Source organism: Scardinius erythrophthalmus (genome assembly GCF_964197995.2).
Source record: "Scardinius erythrophthalmus genome assembly, chromosome: 1".
In the NCBI taxonomy this organism is placed as follows: Eukaryota; Metazoa; Chordata; class Actinopteri; order Cypriniformes; family Leuciscidae; genus Scardinius; species Scardinius erythrophthalmus.
Genome location: NC_138221.1, coordinates 51,236,203 through 51,257,951, shown reverse-complemented (window position 1 = coordinate 51,257,951; position 21,749 = coordinate 51,236,203). Strand labels below are relative to the sequence as shown.

Here is a 21,749-nt window from a genome sequence, read left to right as displayed (position 1 = left end):
GATATTACTATGATTTAGGGGATGGGTGGTATGACCGAACAAACAGTTACAGTGACAACACTTTGTATCACGGTGATAGAAAATATCTAAAAAGTTTGAGTTTTTAATAAATGCAGCCTTGGTGAGCAGAAGAGACTTTCAAAAACATAAAATCTTACCGGCCCCAAACTTTTGAATGGTAGTGTAGTTTTTTTTAGCTGGACAACAAATGGATAATGGTTTTATATATTAAAATAGCATGTGTAAACGCCTGTAATGGATAAATCGGTGAAATAAATACGAAAATGTATATAATCACAACTTCTGAACTGAGACAAACAATAATATTATTCATTACAAATCTGCTTCTTGCTAAAGTATAAATTTTTTTTTACGTAAAACAGTCAAACGTGAAGCAGTTATAAACGGTTTTACAAAATCTCTACCAGTAAATACATTTCTACCATCATACCACCCATCCCTTTGTCCTAGCATGTAAAAATGTCTTTGCATGTGCAAGCCGTTTGAACTGTAAGCATGTTCCCCGAGCATGAATAGGTATTTGTGTGAGTTTTCTGCGTGCAAAATGTGTGTGTGTGGTTGACCGATGGGTGAATTACTGCTTAATGGCTCCCACAGTGAGCGTTCTTCATTTACAGAGGAATGACATGCCTCTCTAGCCCTCCTTCTCACTCTCTTTTTCTCTTTTCCAACACTGCACTCTTTGACCCGTCTTCATTCGCTCACTGTCCGCACATCCTCTCGTGTCGCTTCCCATGTCTGTCACTCCCTCACTTGTTTTCTCCCTCTTGTTTCAGTGTTTCTCCACACGATTTTCCTCTTCATTTCATACATGTCCTCTCTTTTGTTTTTTTAACAGTCTAACCATCACTCTTTCAGTTCACTTCAAAGGTGGCTTATTAGCATGAAATAAGATAAGAAAGCCACATATTGGGGAGACACAGGATATCAAAGTAAATTACACTCTATAGTACCATTAGAGAAGGGGAAATGTACACAAAACAAATGACAACCCACTCTGTTTGTCTCTCTTTCTCACACACACATTGATACAAAGCGAGCTCTGAGTTGGCCTGTGATTTGGACCTGACCCAGTCTGTTACATTCGGACACATTCTGGGTTCTGTGTCAGATAGAGGAGCCATTGTTCTGATAAGGCAGGATAAAGGAAGAGAGTGAGTGAGAAAAAGAGACGGAGGGACAAAGACAGTTGGGTGGGACTACAGGGCGCCATGTTGTTTAAAGGGTCTTGTTCCAGGTATTGTGTTTCTGAAGTTGATTTACTGTAATACATCACTGTCAAGCAGGCCCGGTTCTTGGTAGCTATAGAAGAGTGGGCAAATACCCCATTTTATATTACAGCTCTCCATGATAGAGAGTTTTTATCTTCTTTTCACTTCAAATAAAATGCTACCATTTTCACTTTTCTACTGTCCAGTCAAGTCAAGTCACCTTCATTTATATAGCACTTTTAACAATATAGATTGTTTCAAAGCCGCTTAACAGTGATAATAGGAAGTTTTGGCTGTACAGCAGCTCTAGAATAAAGTTATTGTCCAGCTAAAGTTAGTTTTGATTGAGTCACTTCCATTGCAAAGATCATTAGTTATTAACTTCGGGGCCGCTTACACGATAGCGTTCTAACAGAAAACCCTTAACGTGCTCCGGCCCGCTCATTCGCACAACAACAGTGCCTGGTGGCTCGAGAACGCAAACCATGAAATAGGTTCCAAGGTGCAATTGTTGAAAATTTTCGAAAAACATTATCACAAAACGCAAATCTGTGAAGACGCTGACGGCGTGCACATGCGTATTACGAGTTTAGTCTATAGTTATGCGCGTTTGAATATATATATGTGCGCAGGCGTGTAGTCTTTCTTTATAAATTGACATCAACTAATTACTTGTCTGGCCTTAACTCATAATACAGAATTTATTGTTGCTTCCGCGTATCCATGTTTAATCCGTTTAAATTACTAGTCTTCCAGTTTTTTATATCAGCTATGCATTCCGTTAATTTTGCGAATTGATAAGTTTCGTCAGGGCGTGAAGAAATATAGAGCTAAGTATCATCAGCATAACAGTGAAAACTAATGCCATGCTTCCTAATGATATCTTCTAAGGGTTGCATGTACAGAGTGAACAGCAACTGTCCAGTGACAATTCGGAAAGAAAATGCCACGGAAGCCTACTGTAACGAACGCAACTGTTCACTTCCTCTGCGCTACTTTTACATTGTTTTTCAATGTAAAGATGCACTAGACGGACGTGTTTGACCATTGCACTCGAGTCTCGCATCCATACTTTTGCAGCTTCTCGTGCATGACGTGGGGTTCTAAAAATGCAGCACTCAAGATAAAAAAGTTCAACTTTGTAAAGGGGTGGTATAATGCCCCTTTTCACAAGATGTAAAATAAGTCTCTGATGTCCCCAGAGTGTGCATGTGAAGTTTTAGCTCAAAATACCCCACAGATTATTTTTTACAGCATGTTAAAATTGTCCCTTTTTAAGGGTGAGCAAAAACGTTCGTTTCATTTTGTGTGTCCCTTTAAATGCAAATGAGCGGCTGCTCCCAGCACAGAGGGCGGAGCTTCAAGAGCTTGTGTATGTTAGCAGCTCCGAGAGACTCAAGAAGAAGTGACATGTAGAATGCAACAGGACAGCAATTCAACTGATCAATGTATGACCCATTTAAGTGGCTGCCAAATGACACTTTTAAAATCAGTCAGAACTATAAAAATGTATATTCATATTTACAAGAAAACATGAAGATACATACATATTTTTGCCTGTGTGATTGTCAGCCTCTGCTTTTCTGCTACAGACTGAAGCGTCTCGTGAGTGTATAACACGCCACACTGTTACTTTCAGCAAATAAAAGAAAAATACTGCACTTTTCTGGTGTTATTTTTTGATTGGTTGAGTATTCATTAAACTTCTGAACACACAGCCCGCGTCAGATTGCTTTTAATCAAGGCCCAAATCGTAAAAAATAAATAAAAATAAAAACAAGTTTTACACTAGCCTGGATGCCAGCCGAACTTAGCCCCACCCACAACATTTATGGTTGGGAAGTTCGGTCTGGACTTGATCCATTGTGGAGCAACTATGCTCGAACCAGAGCTGTTTGGACCAATCAAATTGCCAGGGCGGGCTTTATACGATGATGGACAGATGATCAACAGTAACGTAATCATCCACGTCACCAAAGAGCGATTGGGTTGCGATAAGATTTGTTTGCTGTATTGTCGAGTTCTAATCCTAAACTGAGAACTTGTTCGTATATGCATTCACCTTTACTATTTTTCGATGATCCTTAAATTCTTTTTACAACAACGGCAAAGATCGTTTACACTCATCTTCTTCTTCCAGCGTGCGTGCAGTTGAGTTTTGTTGACAACCATGCGTCGCTCAACATACGTCACTTACTCTGTTGCTCTGATTGGTTGTAGGTCTATCCAATTGAGTGCAGAGGCATTTTCTGTCCTGGTTCGGTTGAAACACGCCCCTTAATCACAGCCCAATGGAGCAGCATCAGAGTCATATTCTGACTAGAATCTGAGTTTGATGACGTCAGGCTAGATTAACACTATCTGTGCCTACATTTTTATTGCGTGGGCGTGGCAGACTTTCGGGTGGGCTCAGCACACCCCTGCCCCGCTGTCAAGCCATTCAGACATGTCTACTGTAGTTTTTTTCAACTTAGCCAGTAAAACCTTAGATTAGACATTACTTTAACTGTAGTATTTGGTCGAAGTGATGAAAACTTATAAACATGTGGAATGTACACAAGCTGATATTCAGAGTGTCCCTCGTGGCTCACCGTAGCTGATGAGCTTCCCCATTGGCTTCAGTAGGTTGTAGCCCTTATGGGTGTCAGAGCCTCCCAGAGGATCCAGAACAATATCCAGCCCTGAAACACACAGGCAGAAAGACAGATGCTGAATTACCAAATTAATTCTCCTCCTTCATTTACCATATTTATAAATACTGTATCTATAAGTCAAATTCAGAGTGCATGTTTTCAGTTAACACATTTTTTTGTGAATTGTGAGAGAATATTGTGTAAATTAAATGTTAATTGGTAGTCATTAACAAGATATACAGCATGTAGCAAAAATATGCACTAATGTAAAAAAAAGTTTGGGGTCAGTAATATTTTTTTAAAGAAATTTATTCTTTTATAAAGCAAGGGTGCATTAAATTGATCATAAGTTACAGTAAAGACTTTTCCATTGTTACAAGATTTCTATTTTAAATAAAAGCTGTTCTTTTGATCTTTCTCAAAGAATCCAGATGAATATGTTTTGTGTTTCTACAAAAATATTAAGCAGCAAAACTGTTTTCAATATCAATACTGTTTTCAGTATTTCTATTAATCAAAGAATCCTATAAATGTTTATTTAGTTATTTTGATATTTTTAGCAACGCATGTTGACGATGTTTTACCATGCCAACGGTCTAACAGCTAAAGAACAACACTCTGAGAAAAATACTTTCTGCTTTGTATTTCATCCAAGTCTTTTTTTTCCCTCCTTTATTTGAAGTGTGATGGCACAGGTGTTGAGTCTTTATTTATCCCATTTCAGAATCTCTGTCTTACACTGCAGATGGCCTTGTCTTAGCAGTTCAATTTTAGCACATCAGTGTATAGCTGAACACAAAAAACTGTTATTTTATGGGTTAACATTGCTCTAATCTTGACCGGAGTGGAATGCCATCAATGTGATAATGTTTCTAAATTTCTAAGATTGCTATGGTCAGAGGAGTAGCCTACATCAAATAAAATTTTAATCGGGGAAATAAACAAAAAGAAAGGAATTTGTTTTGTCCATTTCTCTGATAAGATAAAAAGAGTAAACAACATTTTATCAGACTGCGTGTAAGAGTTACACCTGACTAAACAAACACAAAAACTCAATATACACATCAGATACACAACCAAAAACACAAATGTGGAAGGCAGATTAGACAGATAGACTCCAAGGTTAAATATACAAAAACGGTCCGTTAACAGCAATTTAAATCAGAAAAATACATTGTAGACTTCTTAGCGGAGACTTTATAGGCGGTCCATTCTGTCTTTGATTGCAGTATATATTTACTAGGCTATTTGCACACGTTAAAAAAAAGGGTTTCTACAGGATTCTTTGATGAATAGGAAGTTCTAAAGATACGCATTTATTTAAAATAGAAATCTTTTGTAACCTTATAAATGTCTTTACTGTCACTTTCGATCAATTTAATGTGTCCCCAAACTTTTTCACGGTAGTGCAAAGCTGGTTTGCGGTGTCTGTGCTTACCTTTGGGGCTTATTTTACGGATCTCCTCTACGTAATCACGTGTCCGGTAGTCGATGGGGTGCGTGACTCCACCCTGGCTGATGACCTCGTGCTTGCTGGCTGAGGCGGTGCCAAACACTGTGACATCGTTCACCGTTTTACACAATTGAGTGGCAGCGATGCCTACTCCACCTAGAGAGGGAACAAAACAAGAACTCTCTATTTTCAGCATTTTCCATCTCAAAACAAAAGCAGAACCATGTAAGCAAAGGGTACAAGAGGACAAAACTCAATGCAGCCATTTGACCTGAAAGATGAACAGCCACCCACTCATGTACAAACATTCGGGCCATTGTAGCAATCCCATTATGCCCGTTTAACTTGTGGTTTCAAGGACAGATAGCTTTGAGTGTCTGTCTGATTAATTCTTGTTTCTCCAGAAGAAGAAAAATGCATTCGAGTAGAAACGCATTATAAAATCCATAAAAAAATTGGTCAGAATCATTAACATCTAAAAGCTTAATGTTTAAATGTGGTAGTTTATGGTGAAAGTTTTACGAGAACTGTTTACTTGTGTACAAAATGCCTCATTCAAGAAACATGAGCAGAACAAATTGTCTAAATCGTTCGTAAAGCCGTTCTGACGTAGATTTTCAGATTCACGAAAATGTTCGTATTTTCGAAGTGTTAGTTGATACGACAGAAATTTACACCTGCTCCCTACCACATGTAAATGGTGCGCAAAACATTTGAATGTTCTGTGTTATAATTTAGGCAAACTGATGACATTGCATTTTGATTCACTATGTGCCATAATAATATTTCACGAGCTGATCTGCCCTGTGCTTTTTTTTTTTTACCGTTCAACTTTGGCACTCACTGTCCCTTTTACCCAGCAGTCCAATCACAGTGGAGGAGGGGCGGGACAAATACTACACCGACCAACCATCCTCCTTGAACAACGACTGAACAGAGAAGTTAATATTGCTGATTACTGCATTTTTAGATTCAGTCATTTTCTTAAAAATTAGATACTAGTAACACATTGCTGCCATGAATATTCTGTATCATAACAACCAAAGTATCTCAGCTGGAAAAACACCATTTTCCAAAGAGCACCAGGCATTTTTTAGCTGGCTAAAAATGCTTTGGTGGACACACGATAATTGAACATTTATTGCTAGGCATATGGCCAATTAGTCTCTTTAGCATTTTTGCTAAATACTGGAGCCAAACCTGAGAAGTCAGTCCAGAAGATTCCACAGTGTTCCTGGACACATAACTGACGTCGTTGTAACTCATGTTAATGAGTTACTCAATTGGTTATGTTAATTATGAATGAGCGTGCATGCGCGCCCTATTTACCAATGTTTGAAATTCATTAATATACACACGCAAATATGTGGTATACGAAGCGCTTGTGAATCCGGAGGAATGTTTTTGTAAAGGTCCATTTTACGCGCAAAAAAAATTTGCTCGTATATTTACTAAAGTTTCATGGATGAGGCTCAAAATCTGCTACCATTACTACCGTAAAACAGCAAACATTAAAATGTATTTATTGTTACAAGCTTTAACCTCAAGACTGAGAGTCTAGGCTCCAGGAAAGCAGGTCACAATCATGAGCTCTTGTCTGAGGTCTAAGTCTTAAATATTCCATTTAGATTAGACATAGGTTGTGAGCATTTAATCTCAATTTTAACTGTCTTGCATGTGTGTTTCTATAAGGGAGAGGCAGAGCAGTGTCTTAAAAGGTCACTAGTGTCTTAAAAGGTCACTAGTGCATGAACCTATAAAGGGTAAAGCTTATCTAATGACAAAATTAATAGAGCGCACATACATACAGTGATACTCATAAAATGTGATCATCAAATGCTCTAGGCTTCAGATTGTGAGGAACTGGACTTGCAATCACACACACACACACACCTTTTCTTCAGCTGGCACTTTTCATGAACAGGATACAAAATTTTAGTGACTTTCTCAAATTAAGTAACTTTTTTTTAGAAGTTCGAATTTTAATTTTAAATAACAGCACGGGGAAAAAAAAATAGCTTGACAATCTTAAAGTCTGTTTTAAAAATAAAATATATTTATATTTAAATTCATAGAAATAGAATAAAATAAAAACTTAAACCAGAATGAGTAACAGTACAAATATAGCCTAAAGAGACAAAATGTATACAAATGGGGGGGAAAGGAGTAGCAGGCTTGCAAAATGCATCTAAATAAATCTATAACTCAGTACAGTCTAGCTTGTTTGGGACCAAATCATTTATATTTCTCGATAAACGTATATTTTCCTCTTATTTTTGGTTACAATAACACTTATAGCAGAGTTGAATGGTTGAGCTCGATGCAGTCAACGCTTATGTGAAATGATAATATTTACTTCTCTTGATGATGTTACTTTGATCCAGTGAAAGCTGTGTGTGGATTTGTTTAGCTGTATGTTACAGAAAGAGTTCAGTGAGGACTGACACTGAATCAAGCTCATGTAATGTTCATATAGCCTACAGTATCTTCTGTTCCATCACTTCATTAAACGGCTCCTCTCTTCCTCTCTCATTCACTCGGTAGTGAATGAAGTTTCTGTTGCCATGGCGACTCACGAAAGAGTTGGTTTCTCTGAAAGCAGCAGGGCCGCCATTTTCTGTGTCAGAGAGCTCACAATGCATGAGAACACACGTCTCATTCACATCGTGCTTTTTAACCTGCTGTCTCTCTCGTCTTGTCTCCTGGACCTCGGGGTTTGCGGTGCCAGGCCGCCCCATGACCACTGAGCTCCGATCACAAGACCTGCGGTAGAGCTGCCAAGAGATCCCCTTAACCTCACAGAAATGTACACAAAATGAACCTCTTTCATGTGTGCTCATATCTACTAATCTCCAAAAGTATGTGCACTTTATTCTCCCTCACTCAGTCTCATGTGTTCGTAAGTCTTTTGTGTGAATTTCTGCATCGGTAGGGGTGGCTTCAAGCATGGGAAATCACCTTTTAGACCCAAGGAGGTCTAATAACTAGAGCAAGATATTTATATGTTTTATATAGATTTTGCTTTGAAAGAAATTTAAACTTTTATTCAGCAAGGATGCATTAAATCTATCAAAAGTGATAGTAAAGACAAATGTATGTTACAAAAGCTTTATATTTCAAATAAATGCGGTTCTTTTGAATTTTCTATTCAAAGAATCCTGAAAAAAAATTTATCATGGTTTCCACAAAAATATTAGGCAGCCGTTTTTAACATTTATAATAATAAGGAATGTTTCTGAAGGATCATTCAAATATATTAAATTAGATAACCGTTGTTTAACATAGTAATATTTTAAAATTATTAACAATATTTCACGATGTTAGAGTTTTACTGTATTTTTGATCAAATAATTGCAGCTTTTATATGTAAAAATACAACACAAATTCTTACTTACAAAAAATAATATTTCTTTCCAACAGTAACTATTTATGATAGAAAATGTGGTAAACATAGTTAAGTGGTAAGGGAGCATCTTTATTTGAAATACTTTGTCCACACTGGTCTTTTGTTGTGGTTTATTCAAGATAACCCGCCTCTAGACAGCATGGAAAACCAAAAGTGTAGTTGGTCACTTCAGAAGGTCTGTTTCTGTCCAAGTGAGCAGTTCTTGGCCAGAATAAACTGCAGTGTGGACCAGACCGTATAAACAGGAGAATCTGTTAAGAAAATTAAGCAGAATGTTCATCTAATCAGGCTGTTTTACACAAGGGCGTACGAGGGTGAAACACACACAGTGAACTCTTTATGTTTCCCTCTATCCACACATTCATACACACACACTTGGCAGCCAACAATCTCGGTCACAACAATTTTACCCTCCCAGTATCACCCTCCTCTAGCGAGAGGGAATTTTTCCCCAAAACACAGAGGAATTCTGCAGATTCCCAACATACGAGCACTCAGCCCACACCCTCAGTGCAAATAGAGGACAGAGAGAGAGAGAACGGGACTTGTTTCACTGCAAGTTTTTTGACAGAATTCAAAGTGGAGGTTGCAAATTTGTGCCAATTTATAAACAGCTTCTTTCATCTGAATCTTGTTCTTGAATTCTTTCAAACGGATCTCAAATCAGAGCAAAGTTCCAGAAAACTAAATGAAACGGCTAGTGACTGGTCAATCGAATTCAAGTGAGTCACACACCAATCAGACAGATAATGCAGTAGTTAGTATTTGGCATGAGGTGCCATCACAATGAAGAGGTTGTGCTGTTTATTCAATCAAGTGTAGGCTACTCCATCACATTTTAAAGGGGATGTCTGATGCTATTTCATACATTCTGACTTATTTACACAGTAAAAAGAGTTGGAATCTCATGCTAAACATGGCCAAAGTTTAAAAAAAACTACTTGGATGTATGACGGAGTATTTCTGTGCCAAATACACTCCTTCAGGATTCGTATAAGTTTCGGAAAGTTTTTTCCGAGTATGGCCCTGTATGACGTCATAAAGGGCGAAATTCCTCGTATGGACACTTCTCCTGGAAGAGTGTGCGCACATAAACCAGAGCGAGAGCAAGAGCACGCCCATCAACGTGCTTCATTCGGGTTACGGAAGCCGTCGGCAGCGCTGTCATTTTGTTTTTAGACCACGAAATCAGTGTGTTTTTGGTTGAGGGAAAAATAACCTTGTTCAGCTTCCCAAAGAACTCAGCGTTAAGGGAACAGTGGATGCAGTCAAGTTTTTCCAGGGCACCAACGGACTTGTGCAAGTGTGTTCCCGGGATTTCTGTGACGAATGTTTTATAAACAAGGCCTAGTTCGACGCTGGATTTGGATTTGCAGATCATTTGAGACTGAAAGATGGAGCAGTCCCAGCGATAAAAGATCCATGCCATGAGTTGGAATTGCAGGCGGTAATAACGTCAAATGTCGGTGTTTTGTTGGCAATCGTGCATTTAATGTAAACAACACGAACATAGTGAATCAAAAGTTAACCAGAGATAATGCGATGATGATGTATTGTGCGTGACTCTTTAGCTCCGCCCACAGCACGTCTCCGGGAGCTTGGATGTTTTCGGAAAGAATTGGTACAACGTATCTGTCTTTTTAAATCTGATCAAACTAAAGACTCTTCGGAGATATGATGGATGCAGTGCTACTCTATATACGTACTCAAGATTCACATGAGATTGGCAGAAACTGAGTTTTATGTGCCCTTTAAAGGTGCTCTAGGACACCTGGGAAAATGCTAACTTTAGCCTGATAGCACTAAAAGCGTACGTCCCACCCTCCCTGCAAATCGCAGTCCAAAGCCACACCTCCTGAAAGCATGAACGTGCAGCCTAGAAGACCGGAGTCAGCGTTAATGCAATACATCATTGAAGTACTAAAATTACTAACAGTGAAACTGATATAAAAATTATAAAATTATAACAAAAGAAAAGAAAAGAAAAAAGAAAAGCACATAACAAAAGTACTAAAACAGCATCCAACTCAAAATTAAGAAATGCTAAAATAAGAGCAAAAAACAAAAAGCAATAGAAAATGCTTCAAAACCTCTTCTTTTTCCACAGAAGAAACAATTCATATGAGTTTCAAACAACATGAGGGTGAACAAATTCACTTTTGTATGAACTAATCTTTTAAAGCATAACAGGAGATATGGACTAAAACTATCTTAAGAGATTGATTTTGTATATCATAGCTGATGGTGACTGCTCTTCCAGGATGTTGTAATCCTGGAATGCTGTTTTTGGTGCGAGTGTAATGTTTGTTTTATTTTAAAAACGCAGCACCCATTGAGATCCACGTCTTTCCTTTACGGTTCTCCAGATAAAACAAACTATTATAACAAGTAGGCGGCTCTTCACAGTTGTGCGGGAAGCATCAGGGCGGATTAGCGTTTGCACTACAAATGTGTTGCGTCACATGCGCTTTCAACCACCTTTGACTGATCTGATCACAAAATGTTTTCCCATTTACACCTTTATTTAGTCTGTTTGTGATGGGATACTTTTATGGTGCATCTGCTCACTTTTTGAAGCTTCAGAGTGACAGGCTTCAAAAGTTATATGGGTTGAGACCAACATAAGGGTGAGTAACTAATAACAATTTTCCTTTTTCCTTTCAAGAAAACACATCAATATTTGCCTGAAATGCGCATCGTGCTCCATATGAAGGTGCAGTGCCATTCTTAACTCTTAGTGAAACTCAAGAGGAAACACATTTCCAGTTTTACAGCGAATTCAAAAAACATCCTGTTCACTGAGATACCCAGGGTTTCCTGAGTGCACACGCACACACACACAAGCATTCATACACACACAAACAATCTCAAGAACAAGAAAACACAAGCTGAAACAAAAAAGATGGTTATAATTAAGAGAAACATGATGTGCTACATGACTACAGACTACTCATCTGTGACTGACGCCTCCGTTCCAGAGATGACAGACCAGCTACAGTATTTATTTATTATGGGGGTTTTGGTTTGATTTCTCTGCAAATATTTATGACCACTACTAAGTTTTGTCTTAAAACATTCCCTCTTTCGCTCGCTGTTAGGGTGTGGTGGTGGTTCAAGGAGACGCTTTCGAGATTGTTTGAGATTCCTGGTTTCTGCAACACTCCAGTTGGACGAGAGCGTTTCCTTCCACCCCGAGCCAAAGCTTCATCCACACCCACACTGATGCATATGTCCACCAGCATTCACAGCGACAGGGGATATCAGACACATATCAGGCCCCAGAGAGGGAATATGAGAATATTTCAGTCCGTTCATTGGGCCTCATTCATGAAAAACAAGAGATTCCTGTGTAAATCATTCCTAAATCCATTCTTGCGTAAATTATCCCACTGAAGTGAATGCTAAAATTTTCCAAGAATGGTTTTATGTATGATTTACACAAATTTCTTTTCTCAAACGTTGCACTAACAAGTGTAAAAATGTTTCCTCACAAGCGCACAGAAACAAATGAAACATAGAAACCTTGCATACAAGACACTGAAATACCTCCACTGGGCTATACCATCACTTTAAAAAATTATTTTTTAAAGAAGAAAAAAGGCTTTCTAAATACTGACTTTTACTACAGAACGTCCCTTCCAGGGTTCAGGAGGCAGAATGCTTCTTAAAATGAATTTTTCACAATTTCCCAAACACATTAATCTAGCAAGAAATACAGCTGCAAAAAGTGAATGATGCATATTGCAATAAAGTTGTGAATTGCCAAAGACAAATACCAATTTAAATCAGTATATCAAAGCATGGTGGAGAAAGTTATGTTGCCGCTGCTACAGGCAAAATAATTTCAAAACAAAAACAAAAAACCCATTAGATTTGTACAATATTTGTTGAAGGAGTAATGAAACCGAACACTAGGTGACGCTGTGTATGAATTGCTCATTATGCGCTCAAAACATGGTGTCAATGATGATTACCAAATTGTGTTTCTATATCACAAAACGTTAAGTTACAGCAGTTTACAATAAAATTCGAAATAACGGATAGGCAATATGGCCAATCTCTGAAAAAAAAATTATTGGTTGGACTCCATGATCCAATGGATCTGCACCTAACGTTAATGTCGGCATGAAACGGACATTGCGATAGTCTTTTCTTCCCTATTCTGGTTTATCTTGGATTGTTGTGTGGTTTGCTATTCTTTCGTTTGCTGCGATCTCATGTGAGTGACAAGTTTTCCTGCCCTGCAATATTACATAAAAATAAGAATTTATTCTTGGTGACTTAAGCCAGAAGTTATAAGCTAAAATTTTAATTTGGTATTTGTTTTTACCAGTATGTGGCGCTGTGACCTTAACTATACTTATAATCAATGCCTTTTAACAGTTGTCAAATAGCTTTGTAATGCATCTTATTACACTTGTTGAGCTATTTTTGTAAACTATGCATTAAAAACACACATTCACACACACTACAAAGCGCAAACAATTATAAGTCAAATATTTCACTTTGAACAATGTTGATTTCTAAGCAGTACTCTCAGGCAGGAGGTTGTTTGGTACTTTTCATCATGACGTGCGGTATTTCTTAGATATGTGGAGAACGTACTAGAGTAGTTTGTTCTCTATTTTGCAGATTTTATCAGCAATTTAGCTACTCCCCTCAATTATTCCACTTGTTTTCCTGACATTTTCTCTCGTAAGCAAATATATCACTTAGAATGATCAAAACAGTGATTTGTTTTATAGTTATACTACAAGAATATGCTCATTAGCCTAAAATATTTTTTTTCTCACTTAGGTTCACAAAACACTGAATCTAACAAAAAAAGTTAATAAAATAAAAATGCTCATAAATAAAAATGCGCACTTAAAAACCTAACACCGCAACACACTCACAGGCAACTCCGACAGCGAATTGTGACTAAATTATCCATACGTGCACAATCACAAGCGCACACACATATACGCTGTTCTGTTCTAACTAGAAAAAACGGGATCACTTGAAATGTTACATAATGAACAACTGTGTAATCCACAGTTCAACCAAATAACTATCATCCCAAAATCGGTAAGTGTTTTCCAATACAACCACAGAACAGTCTCTACTGGTGGCAGAACATTGTCTGAACATTTATAAACTAAACGGCTGTTAAGGAACTCGCTCGAATGAATCTATCGATAAGAGATTTGTTTGACACCTACAGGAATATTCTCTGAGAACAAATAAACTATTCAAACCTGCACCTGCACTTACAGTGTCTCCCAAAGGTCATTATTAAGAGAGCACAGATTCCCAACACACACACACACACACCCCCACACATATGTACACCTGCACATAAAGTGAAAGATCCCTTAGGGAGGACACTTGGAAATAGTTAATTAACACAAGGGACTCTCTGATCCACTCACAAGAATGATGATGGGAGCGCGCAAGTAAATGTAAACCACTGCTATACTCCCTCGCCAGCGTAAAAAGCCCCAGGGCTCCCTTTTGGCCAGCTGCAGGAGCCATATACACAAACACTTACGCACACCTGCACATGATGGATATATCTATTGTGTTGTGGCTCTTGAACATATAATTGTATTAGGTTGCATGTAATCCCTGTTATGAAGCCGTAATACATTTGCATAATCTCCCCACACATTTTCACTTACCTGCGGCCATATGGATGAGTATGCTCTGGTTGGGACGCAGGTGCCCAAAGTCGAAGAGCATCATGTAGGCGGTGATGTAATTGACAGGAAGTGCCGCCGCCTCCTCAAAGCTCATGCCCTCGGGCATCAGGAAGGTGTGTGTGGTCGCCACCACAACTACTTCCTGCCACAGACCGCTGCGATTCAGAACCAGAACCTTATCACCCACCTACAGACGTGGAAAGAGAAAGAAGTGTTGAAGGCACATTTGGGAAAACAGCCCTGTACAATATGCCTTTCAGTGTTTTACGCCACCGTCAGTCATCATAGCAGCGCTGCAGCAATGTTGTGTACATCAATATACATAAAGACTGTATTCGAGAACATGTGATGAAGCTCACTGGATCTGTATGGTGATTTGCTCTTTTCGGTTTTGCGTAGCGTTGGATGTTTTTTTTTTTTTTTTACTTGTTTGGCAAGACAATCGCACAGCTGCACAGATCTGCGGGATCTTTTGTCTATGTTTTATTGTCATTATCCTTCAAAACAGTTAGCATACTTTAACAAAATATTTGAACCTGTACTGTTGGCCATCTGGACTGTTTCGCTAAACTTTATCTCGGAGCAGATAAATGTGCTCCATTTAGAGTCGTTTGATAATATCTGTTGTAACTGAAAATCCTTTAATTACCTTGGAGACCCCGTACACACAGATACAGGAAAACTGAACAGACTTCCACTACTTCCTTTGGAATGAGGAGATACAAGGTATGCAAACATTTACACACACATTTGTAACACAGACCTCTGAGCATGTGCAGTTAAAAATCAGTTCGTTGCATAGTCGAACTGCATCTGTCTGTTCAAGTGTACATGACAATGCATTGAATCGAATATTTGAAGGATAAATACACATTGCGTGTCTTTCACAGCATCCGCACAACAGTGAAGAAAACCTGATTGAAGTTGGCATGGAAATTCACCTCATCTATTTTCTAAATGCATCTTATAATGACTTATCCATGCATTTCTTTTCTTTTTTTAACGAGCTTGTAATTTTTAACAACAGACTTCTCTCTGGTGACGTACAGGTTGATGACTTCTTTAGTTATTTAGCCGACTTAAACCCCTTTCCAACAATTGACCACATTAAGAATTTACATTTTTGGCTGAACTTTCCCTTTAAATACTGTATGAGCAATAGCAAGTACAACTAATAAACCTACATAAATTGCATATACTGTAATCCCTGCACCAATAGCAGTCCAGAATCGTTTTCAAGTCATTGGCTGACCCAGTGTTGTCATATCAGACCGGTCAAGCTGCTCAGATAAACAAGATTGCCATTTGCCACTCTGTTTGGTGTCGCTAGCGCTAACAAATGGCACTTCACCTTTAAGCGGCGTTCAAAATTCATTAAGGCAGTGACACTGATTGATCCGACCTTTGTAACGTGCACAAAAAACTCTCAACACTTATGTCCCGTCCTCCACTTGTGTATTTTCTCAATCAGTAGCATCATAAACATTCCACTTCCTCCACCACTCTTTCTCTGTCTATCACTTCTTTTCATCTCCCATCTCCCCCTCTATCATGCTCCGTCTTTCTTTATTTCTAAGATCAGTTCCTCTCATCAGGGGGCAGGCAGATCCTTCAGCCTCAATGAGCTTGAGAGAAGACAACACACACAGACACACACACACACACAATGTCGGAAAAGCACCTCTCTCTATTTCTTTGAGGACACACAAACTTGGCATAAATGTTCAACGGAGCTTCAGAAACCACACACACACAGAAGCTTTTTTTAAAGTAAAACACAAACACTAATATACCCAGCGCTTCCCTCACAGACAGGAAGACACACACACACACACACACACACACACAGTCTAATAGGCCCAAGGGACACATGGGCATCTTTGTCTATACTGTCCAATTAGAGAGTGGGGCTACTCCCAAGCCGATATGTCTGTGCCCCATTTCATCTCTCCTCCCTGTCTCTCTCATCTCGTCTTCCACATCTCAGTCTTGCTTTCTGCCATTCCTCTTCCTCCTTTAATTGGACTTTCTGCACATCACAGATCAATGGGCATTCATGTCTCGGCCAGGAATTGTGATCATGACTCACCATACGGGGAAACCAAACCTCTTCCCCCTCCTTTTCTTTCTCTCTCTCTCTCTCTTCGTCAGACTCGCAAAACAGTCACACTTGCAACACAAACTTATCATACTTTGTATTCTGTGCTTGCACAAAAACAAACACTTTTCAGCTGAGGTTGCAAAGATCAAGGCCAGCTGAAGGTCTTGTGAGATGTCTGTCACTGGCTGCGCGAGTCTCTCCTGTCTCATTCTTTCCTGTAAGCATGCACACACAAACTCAAACACACATGCACACACACACACACACACACACACACACACACAGAGATTTTGAAGGTTAAAGTGGCTATCTAATGCATTAGGCTCATGAAATACATCTGTCGGCGAACGTGTAATCTTGTTGCTGTGGAAATGTGCAGGATTCTGCTCCATAAAGCTTTGCTGTCTCCCAGCACTGATTTTGTCTATTTTATCTGTGTTTGTTTTGTATGTGACGTTAGTATCTCTGCGGTTGAGGCTCCGGTCTGCAAGCACAAAGGATGGCCACTCAGAATCCCACATGGGGCAGTGAGATATTGAGATCACAATCCGGTTTTATCACCACTCTGCCTTTGAGCAAGACACTTAACCCCAGCACGCTCTAGGGTGGGGTGCAATTAATGCAAAAATACACTGTTGCATTTAGCAACTAATTATGCAGGAACTAATTAAAAATGGATTTCTGCTATATTTCAATATCTATTATTTTAACTCGATGCTGAAATGAAATACTTTTGGGAAGCTGACATGTCCTGCGGTGTGCACTAAAATAAACAGCTTTATTTTAAATAGCTTAATTATTTTTTTAATCATTATTATGCATGCAGTTCAATGACCTCATTAATCAAGAGATTACACAAATGATTCATATTTATTTCTTCACTTTTTTTGTGCTGCGGGATTTAAAATGAACTAGAAAAGTCAATGAGGTGACAAAAATGGTGGAATTTTATATTTTAAATAAATATTATTTATTTTTTAAATTAATATAAAAATATAAAATGAAACTTTTTAACCACTGACTTGCCATTTGGCAGAAAATTTTCCATAGATTGCACACAGATATGTACACATGATAGTCCTGTGGAAGCTGGTCTTTTTTTGGAATTTTGTCTTATCAGATTCCATGTAGAACAATTATAAAGAAAGAAAAAAAAAGTATTAAATGCAAAGTTATGCACTTCAAGGTACTGCCGTTTGAAGTATATCCATTTATTTGTGCTTGTTTTATGTGGCACCTGGTGACACATCTGCACTATTTAATCCCTACAATTGTCAAATTATGTCATACTTCCATCATAGTGGCAGTACTCTCTCTCTACCCTTCGTCAAAACACTGTTACCACTTCTCTTGTTCTACTCATTTACTGCGCAGTAAAAAGGTTTTTTATTACTCCACAATGACACAGTAACTCTACTCTAATTGCGCAGTTAAACTGCTCTTAAATTAAACTACTTGAAAAGACATCAGGTTTCCATGTCAAAAATCTTATGTTAAAACTGTTTCTCGATGAAAATAGTTACACGGCACCATCAGATTCAGCTAAAACGGCGCGTGTCCCTGCTGTTCACTTACTGGTATTCACTGCGTCGCTGTTTATCATCGAACTGTCAAATCACACACACACACAAAAACGGAGGGAGAGCGAGAGAGAGCGAGAGAGAGAGCGAGAGAGAGAGAGAGCGAGAGAGAGAGAGAGCGAGAGAGAGAGAGAGCGAGAGAGAGAGAGAGCGAGCGAGAGAGAGCGAGAGAGAGCGAGAGAGAGCGAGAGAGAGCGAGAGAGAGCGAGAGAGAGCGAGAGAGAGCGAGAGAGAGCGAGAGAGAGCGAGAGAGAGAGAGAGAGAGGAAATTCCAGGCTGACAATGTGGTCCAGAGGAACATAATTGTGAACAGATGCATCTGATCCTCGCAGCAGAACTCCGATAAATATTGTGTGTGTGTGCATAAGCAACAAGTTATATGAATTATTCATGAAAAAAAAAAAAGTCTAATATACTAAGAGTGGGCACAAGAGAGCAGTTTAGGAATAACATCTGTCAAGTCATGTGAGAGGATGTCATGGCCTTTAGCATTCACCTCTCCAGTTCTCAAGAGTGTCTTTACAGAGATCCGTCTCTTCCTCTAAGAAAGAGTCATTTTCTGGATATCACAATCAGCAGATTCCTCACCTCACATGCTCACCAAACAATGTCAGCTTTGCCAAACACTATCAGGACTCCAAATGTGAGATGAAGCAATTGTTTGCTTGCTGACATGGTAATAGAGAGAGAGCGAGAGAGATAGGGTGGACCATGACCTTTTAAATTCAATATTGATGACAGACAAGGCTGAGGAAGGGCTGAACCATTATCTTCCTCCTCCGCATCACCCACCAGCCAACGCCTAGTGCTTGCTTTTGCTCGCTCCCTCTTTCTCTCTCTCTTTAACTCATATTTACATACAAAGACTCAGGTTTTAACCAGCATTTCACACAATTCTTGAACATCTTACCTCGACTGGCTCTCATTAAATATGTTTATTGTTCTCAGTAACACAAATATCAAATCCTTTCAACATGCACAGAGAGAGAGAGAGAGAGAGAGAGAGAGCCAGCGCCGGTGCATGGCGTTGCCATGATACGTTGCCATGGAGACCAGCAGCGACCACCAGGCATGACTCATCGATTTGTTCATATGGAGCGCATAGAAAGTCAATCAGTCTACGTCATACTAAGACTCCGCTGTTTTCTCTGGACCTTTAGGGATGAGAAAGTAACCCGAGCGAGCATTAGGTTTATTTACAGTACTTTAGAATCGCTGGCCAACTATATCAAATATGGTAATACTAAGAAACTGTATTGCGTTATATAGGCCTAAAGGGAAGAACTTTGATTATTGTGTAAAGAGGCTAAAAAAGAGAAGAAGAAAATCTGCCACTTATGATGAATGATGTCAGAGAGTATGTCGGTGTCACAACGCGCGAGGCAGATGACAAAGGGCGCGTGCGATTAGCATTTTCCCCCCTTGCGAGCCTCGCCCTTTTTCCTGCGCGTGGGGAGAGAGAGTCCTCCACGCGCGCACATTACACCGGGCATCGCGCGCACAAACAGCTGAAAGTGAATTAACAATGTCTAAAGCATCATCTCACTACTTGTACGACTATAATTGACGCGGCTGGCGCGTCTCAGGTGAGACAGTCTCTGAGAGAAAAAGGGCGGTGGTTCCTTCCATTCACACTCTCTGAAGCCATAAAACCAAACGCTTCTATTATAATAAACCAAGCCGCCTACATATTGATCGTGACGCGACATGTCATCGTTTATAATAGCTCTTATTTATCTGTGTGCATAAAGTATCACAAGGCGGGTTGTTACTTTCCATTCGCCGCGCGCACAAGCAAAGCTCGCGCTCCCGTTAACGTTCAGCGTTCTGGCCCATTGCTCGGGTCAGCGCGACAATAGCTCCGGTGCTTCTGAAACAAGGCTACCGGCGCCCCTCCCGCGCCTCTTTTGTCTCCGGTGGCGAGTGAATATGACAGGACTTTGTAGTTGTCTCTTCGAATGACTGACTTTTTTGCACAGCGTTAAAGATAATTAAGATAATTAAATAACTGGGAAAACATTTTATAACACGTTGTGTGTGGAGCAAACTCGCTATAAAATGCAGAAAATGAACAGCGCATATTAATATCAATAAATGTCTGCATAGAATAAAGTAAGTTTGCTCACCTTTCTGTCAGTCACATCTTCACCGACAGCCTCGATGATCCCGGAGCACTCCATGCCCGGGGACACCGGCGGGGACGGGAGTCGGTCGTACAGTCCCTGTCTCGCCATCAGATCTGCGAAGTTCAGCCCGCACATTTTCACGCGCACCATCACCTCGCCGCTCTTGAGCGCCGGTTTCCCCTTCTTCACCTGGAGCTTCACCTTATCATACCCGCCGTAACCGGTGAGCACCAGAGCCCTGTAGCTGAACGTGTCCTCCTCTGGGGCTTTCTCGGCGGCGGGCGCTGGGGTGTCGGCGTCGGCGTCGGCGGCAGCAGCGGCCTCGGTGGACGCGCTGGTGGGCGGTGGGTCTGGTTTGCTCTCGGTTTTGGGGGACTCGGCGGGCGTTTTGGTCTCCTGCTGCTGCGGCTGCTTCTGCTCCTCGGCGTTTTGCTGCTGGGCAGGTGCGTCTTCGCCGGACATGGTCGGAGTTTGGGTAGAGAACTTTTGAGGAGAAAAGACTCGCGTTTGTTTTCCTGCCTCACTCAGGCAAATAATAAAGAGCTCAAACAACCTGAAATATGCGAACGGCTTCGCGGTCCACGGTTTTCTCAGCCTTTGCAAAAAGGATGCTGGAGCCTGAGAAGGTGGAGGACAGGGAGACAGAGAGAAAGAAAGGGAGTGGAGGATGCCTCACGACGACTAGTGAGTGACCCGAGGCTCTGACAACTATTGAGAAAAAACGAGGCGAGGCGTGGCGAGCTGCAAAGCCCGGAGAAATGGAATTGAGGGGGGAGAATAATGGATTGAAGAGTCCAATGAGGGAGTTTATGCGCTGACAGGCAGCTGTGCTGACTTCAATTTAGTAAATGCAGTCAAGCTGTTTTTACTACTCAGCTGAAATTCAGACGAGAGAATGAGAGGAATTCTGGCTGAGTGTTAAATACACTTTCACAGATTAATCTTCTTTTTTTTTTCTGTTGGAATGTGTAGGCTACTGTTGAAATGTAACCTTAAATATGCTAAATAGGCTGTTTAAAATAAAATCTATTTATTTGTATTGTAAATTGATTTGGTTCAACTTATGTTATTTTGTTGTAAATATCTGTCATCAATCAGCAAAATAAAACAAAAAAGTAAATTTCCTAAGAAAATCATTTTGAAAATCTGCTTTCCTCTTATTGCTTCAGACAACAAGATCTGATTTTCTTATTGATTTTAAGTAATAATCACATTGAATGCTGTGATTCAGGTTCATATTGAGTCAATATAAATGGTTCAGACAGAAGCCAAAGCATTTGATAATCATGTTGCCAAGCTACGCACGAACTGGAACAGAGTAGTAATTGCTGTGCAAGCCCCACTACACTGGACAAACTGTTGTATAATCATATTTTATTGTATTTTAAGACAATACACAATCCCCCAGCTTCACAGACAAGGCTTAAAGGGATAGTTCACACAAAAATGAAAATTCTGTCATCATCATTCCAAACCTGTAAGACTTGATCATCTTCATAACACAAAGGAAGATATTTCAAATGATATATGAGAGATT

At 39.7% G+C, this 21,749-nt stretch overlaps 1 protein-coding gene across 1 annotated transcript in view; it reads right to left on the bottom strand.

Annotated features, from left to right (window-relative positions):
* vat1 (vesicle amine transport 1) overlaps positions 1-21,068 on the bottom strand; it is a 28,489-nt gene extending 7,421 nt beyond the window's left edge. The window contains exons 1-4 of the mRNA XM_081386147.1: positions 20,213-21,068; positions 14,385-14,592; positions 5,304-5,474; positions 3,824-3,913 (exon numbers count right to left, since the gene is read on the bottom strand). Coding sequence (XP_081242273.1) covers positions 3,824-3,913; positions 5,304-5,474; positions 14,385-14,592; positions 20,213-20,674 — 931 coding nt within the window. The 5' untranslated portion in view covers positions 20,675-21,068. The remainder of the gene's footprint in view (positions 1-3,823; positions 3,914-5,303; positions 5,475-14,384; positions 14,593-20,212) is intronic.
* Positions 21,069-21,749: the final 681 nt, after the last annotated feature.